We start from the raw sequence: 5,531 nt of genomic DNA on the forward strand, positions 1-5,531 counted from the left end.
TGGATCAAGTCTCGTGTGCAGAGTGGATTCCCACTCATAGTGATTCTTCGGGGGCGAGGAGAACTGTCTCATCGTTCCCTACGCTGTAACTTTTACGGGGGCAGATCGCTAGATCTTTTCTCCCTGGAGTAGCTGATGAACGCCAACTGCTGACATTCCAATTAGGAGCTGAGTGCTTAAGCGCTCCCTGAACAGTATTTTAAGCCCCTGAATCAAGGGAGGGATCCCCAGTCTTCTGAAAGTTACCGTTTAGGCTTCATCTGAACATGGTAACAGCCTCTAGAGCCTAATCTCCACTATCATGAAGATGTACACTAGGGAATACATATGAGGGAAAAATCACTCTCCAATCCAGATCTAAATTTGCTACCAGAACCTCAACACCTATAGCGCCGGCGCGCTCCCTCACAGCACAGGAGCTGCCGCCTGCGCAGTAAGGCGCAGACCAGAGGCCATCAGGATTGTGGGTGTCTGCACAGCGGCCACGATCTCGGAAAGGTCGAGCCCCGTCGTGCAACTCCCTCGCAGCGAACCTTCAGGTGTAGCATGATTAGAGAAACAAGGGAAGACGGCTTCTGCAGAACGGCGTGTTTCCGTCTGAAGACACCGACTTCCGGTTCAGCAGCCGGTTCCGGTCTCCGCCCTGCACTTCCTGTCGCCTTCGTTTCCACTGTGGCTACTCTTGGCGTCTGCTGTCCCAGGCTCCGCCGCGCTCCAGGTGAGTGGACGCGGGGGACCCCGGGATGCTGCCGGAGGAGTCGCGTTGGGGGCTGGCGCCCGCGGCTTTGCCCCCTCTCTTCCTGGCCTCCGCTGCGGCCGACAGTGGCGGGCTGACGGCCGGCTCTGGGCGCCCCAGGCCGAGAAAGTCGGGGCCCAGGCTCCGGCCCGCCGGTGGTTCGGCCGCTGCACCGTGATCCGGCCTTCCTTTCTGCGTGAAGGACTATCCACGGCCGAAGTACTGCCCAGCAGGCTTTGTGTCTCCAAACGTCATTCTTCTCGGGGTTCCTCATCAGCGCCCCTGTTAAAAAGACTTAGCAGCCCTGGGCTTCTGGGGTCGCTACCTGTGGTCTGATAATGCCCGCCGCTTGCAGGTCATTTCACACAGTTCTCTCGTCCGCGCCACCTCGCAGTTTACTGCTCAGCTTGTCCTGGCTAGGAGTTGACAGTGTGTCTCTCCTTACCTCTTACTGTGGTTGTACTGTCAAGTTGACGACTCTGTAAACAGATCTGAACCTTGCCCTATCTTCCGCTACCCGCACGCTCTCCTGTAGGCTTCAGCCCGTTGTTAAAGTCACGGTGTCAATCCATATAGGTTTATTGAAAATTCAGTTAGCCCTGGTAAGAGGATACTTTTGCTCTCATTTCGGATTTTTACCTGTGCCACTTCCACGGGTTTGGTTTTGGGAAGCTGTATAACTTTACTCCTTTCTAATTAGTAATGAAGGCAGTTGTCTATTAGAGGGCTCTCGTCGCCCAGTGGTAAGGAGCTGCACTACCAACCCAGAGGCATGTGGTTCGAATCTACGGCTGCTACTTAGGAGAGAAATGGGCAGGCACGTCCCGTGTGATTTACTGCCTCGGAAAACCTTCTGGAAAGTCAGCTATGAGTCAGTTGTACATAACAGGAACAACAAATAACGCAATTAAATTGTTTAGAATATTATCACTTCATTCTATTACAGTGCTAACAACAAATAATGGTAAGATTCTAAGCAGTCGTATTGGTGTTTCCAGTGTACAGAGTTTCACAGCTGTCTTACAACACTATTCTTGTCAAATAAATATATAAAAATATTGATAGTCACTTCTTGTGGTGGATGAGAAAACTGTGTCCCAGAAATTGTAGTTCAGGAATTGACTAAGCAAAGTCATACAGTGTGTTAGGCAGAAGAGAAACCCAAACAGTTGCTTTTTAGTCTAGCTTTACTGTTAAGCCTTGTTCTCATAAGGTGTAAAATGTTAGCTTGGGTGGTATGTTCACTGTCTGAGTTTGTTTGCTCTTCAATTATTTTTTAATTCTTAATTCTGATAGGGATTCAAAGAAGGAAGAAGGAAGGTTAGATGTGAAAATATTAAATGATTCAGGTATTTATTTTGTGCTGTGAATGATCTGAATATTAAAAAAATGAAGTTCAGGAATTTTAAAAACCGTTTTAAATACCTTACGTATCTCAAAATTTTATGTTGTTTTGTTAACGTTGGGATGCCCATTTGTGGTATAGATGGCATTGGGCACATTTTCTTTTTTCTTTTTAAGACTGAAAAAATGGAAGATTTAGAATGCTATCTCTCCAACTTTATATACGTTAGAATAATCTGTAAAACTTGTTAAAAGCAAATTTTTAAGTACTTGTTTCTATCTCTAGTCATATTTTTCCACTGCTTCCCAAGTAACGTCAGGCAAGTTACCAAGGACCTTACTGTCAAAATTACTGTAACAGTGATCTCTGGCATTGTTGAGATTGTGGAGATGGCTTAGGATATAGGGCAAGGTTGTTCTTAGGGTCACCTAACAACAATAGCAGATTTAAGAAGAAATCGCTTAAAGTGATTTGAAATCTGAGTATAACCTGAACTCATGTAATAATCTCATTCCTAACCCTTCTTTTACATGCTGTATTAGTGTTGATTTTATTGCTATAAATTATTCTTTTTATTCTCAAATGAATATTTGACTCAAAAGGTCCATTTTGGTTTCCTTCTAGGTATTCTAATAGCAAAATCCTTTATGTGTTGCATTGCTTAAAAAAAAAAGTGTATATATAAGTGAATTTATATGCCCTCTTTTACTAATGGAAGGTGCTGGAAACATTTTGCTTCCAAATATTTTTGAATATTGAAATTCAGATTTAGCTTTTCCTTTTCAGTTGATTGTAATATAGGAACAGTACAAGCTAATGCTCCATTAAATAAGTTTAAAAAAAAATCCACTCACAGCTGTCTGGCTGGTCCCAGCTCATAATGACCGTCTAGTGGGTTTCTGAGGCTGTAAACCGCAGCGGGATGAAACTGCACATCTTTCTCCCGTGGAGCCAATGATGGATTTAAACTAAAAGGAACACTGGGTGAACAGCACAATTTGTTAAAGACTTGGCCACCAGAGCTCCCTACATAAGTGAAAGTGTTCGGAAATCTAATGCTTCTAGATGAGAAAACCCAATTCTCTGACCTGTAGGAGAATGAGCTTATGCTCTTATTGACAAAGAGTAGTACCTACTATATAATCTTAATGTATTTAGATCATTACCTGTGTATATTGTATTTATTGATGTTAAATTAGATACTTTAGCTCTGCTTGGTCCAATTCAGGAAAGACTGTTATGGGAAAATGAGAGATTTAGTTAGAAGACTTGACTCCTTCCTTTTAAATACTTACTCCGAAGCATTTGTATGCCAGTTACTGAGGGTCAAATACTATGACGTTTAGAAATATGAACTAAATCTATCAACCTATTACATAGGTAATACCATTGTCCTATTTTTTTTTTTTTTAAGTTTTATGTCTTTTCAGTAGACCAAGGAGACTCTGAGAGAGTATTAAGGTCTATCACCCTAGAATAAAGGCAGGAAAATTCTGGTTATTTATGACCAGGTTGTGAAATAGTTATCATACCGCACATATTCATAAGTTTGAAGTGATAAATCAGTTTGAATATATCTTTTTAAACTTGTTTATTTTTGTGTCTTTTTTTTCTAGGATTATTTTGTTTTATTAAAAAAAATTATTTTTTTATTAAAAGCTGCCTAATCATATGCTTCAAGGATGGCTGTTCCTCTTATTGTAAAGTGGGGAGGACAGGAATATTCAGTGACCACACTTTCAGAAGACGATACTGTGCTAGATCTCAAGCAGTTTCTCAAGACCCTTACAGGAGTGCTGCCAGAACGCCAGAAGTTACTTGGACTCAAAGTTAAAGGTAGGTCTCCCCCTTTTTTGCACTTAAACATTTGTGAATTTGCTATAATCTGTTATTTTAAAAAGATCTCTTTTCCCTTGGAGGTTTCCTTGAAAGATTGTTTTAGTAGTAAAAGTAAGAAGATAAAAAGTTACTGGAAAATACCATAGTTAAGATTATTTTTGATTCTTTTGACAGTTGCTGTTTGCTGGTTAGACTTGGGGCACAAAAGTCCTAGGTGAAACAGAGCATGATTTATTTTCTGATATTTATCTTTTAATGCAGCCTTTTCTTTCTGTTTCATGACAAACTGTCTTTTCTATTTTTAAAGCATGATATTTAAAATTATAGGTAGTATTTATATATTTATAATTAATCTAAAATAAGCTTTCATGATATTTGTGTCTGTTAGTCTTTGAAGAGTGAGTTTTCAGTAGCAATAATCCTGCAGGTGAGTTTTTTTAGATACTCAGTTTTTAAGATAAACATATGGAAAAAGCTAACTTCATCTAGAATTTTAAAAAAGAAAAGCACAAGACTTTGATTTTTTTGTTTGTTTCTTTAGTTAGCTGGATACAGGTGTTCCTCTAAAGTAAAGTTAGGAGGGAAAACAGTCCCTTTATCATTTCCTATTTCTCAGTGTCTTAAGTATGACATACTAATTCAATAATAACACAGTTTAAAAGAAAACAATACCCTCAAACTTCTGTGAAATCTATAGCAAACCTTTTAATGTTAGGGTTTTGTGTAGTTAATCCAGCATCTGAACATTAGTGAGAAAACAGTCATTTGCTTGTATTGTAGGCAAACCTGCAGAAAATGATGTTAAGCTTGGAGCTCTCAAACTGAAACCAAATACTAAAATCATGATGATGGGAACTCGTGAAGAGAGCTTGGTAAATGTTTACTTTTGTTACCATTTGTTCTTTTGAAGATAGTACACTTTATACTACACTGTTGTAGCATAATTTTAATTGTGGTAAAATTGTGAGTCTAGCATTTATAATGAAAAATAAATGCTGCATAGTGAAATGCGATATTAACTCAGCAGGTAATAAATACTCTGGAACTTTTTAGTACATAGTTAGCCATAAGTACAGTAGTTGTCGAAATGGTCAAATTTAACATTGTAAAATATGCCCAGTAGGCATATAGAGCAAATAATTAATGGTGGAAATTTTTTCACAGTATGTACTTGAACTCCCATACAGAAATTATAAACAATTTTAATTTTTACTCTAGACATAATTCTCCTGTTAATGTTGAAGATAATATGGTAAAACAAAACTTTTTTTTGTCTGAATAGGAAGATGTTTTGGGTCCACCACCTGACAATGATGATGTTGTCAACGACTTTGATATTGAAGATGAAGTAGTTGAAGTAGAAAATAGGTGAGTGCTTTTCATTCCTAAAGGAACTTGGTTATAAAGATAAAGTAAGTACTTAATCTGATTTTATTTTTTCCGTTAGAGAAGAAAATCTACTGAAAATTTCTCGAAGAGTTAAAGAGTACAAAGTGGAAATTCTAAATCCTCCCAGGGAAGGGAAAAAGCTACTGGTACTTGATGTTGATTATACATTATTTGGTAAGTCGGATCATAATGCTGTTCATTGTATTACCCAAAGCAGCTTTC

The 5,531-nt window shown here is 39.0% G+C and overlaps 1 protein-coding gene across 1 annotated transcript in view; it reads left to right on the forward strand.

Annotated features, from left to right (window-relative positions):
- The first annotated feature begins 3,721 nt into the window (after positions 1 to 3,721).
- The window catches only part of UBLCP1 (ubiquitin-like domain containing CTD phosphatase 1), a 30,418-nt gene continuing 28,608 nt past the window's right edge, over positions 3,722 to 5,531 (forward strand). Inside the window, exons 1-4 of the mRNA XM_006897034.1 lie at positions 3,722 to 3,917; positions 4,701 to 4,792; positions 5,203 to 5,288; positions 5,368 to 5,483. Of these exons, the coding sequence (XP_006897096.1) occupies positions 3,764 to 3,917; positions 4,701 to 4,792; positions 5,203 to 5,288; positions 5,368 to 5,483 (448 nt within the window). The 5' untranslated portion in view covers positions 3,722 to 3,763. The remainder of the gene's footprint in view (positions 3,918 to 4,700; positions 4,793 to 5,202; positions 5,289 to 5,367; positions 5,484 to 5,531) is intronic.

Source organism: Elephantulus edwardii, unplaced genomic scaffold (assembly GCF_000299155.1).
Source record: "Elephantulus edwardii isolate Elephantulus edwardi_28Jun2011 unplaced genomic scaffold, EleEdw1.0 scaffold00197, whole genome shotgun sequence".
In the NCBI taxonomy this organism is placed as follows: domain Eukaryota; kingdom Metazoa; phylum Chordata; class Mammalia; order Macroscelidea; family Macroscelididae; genus Elephantulus; species Elephantulus edwardii.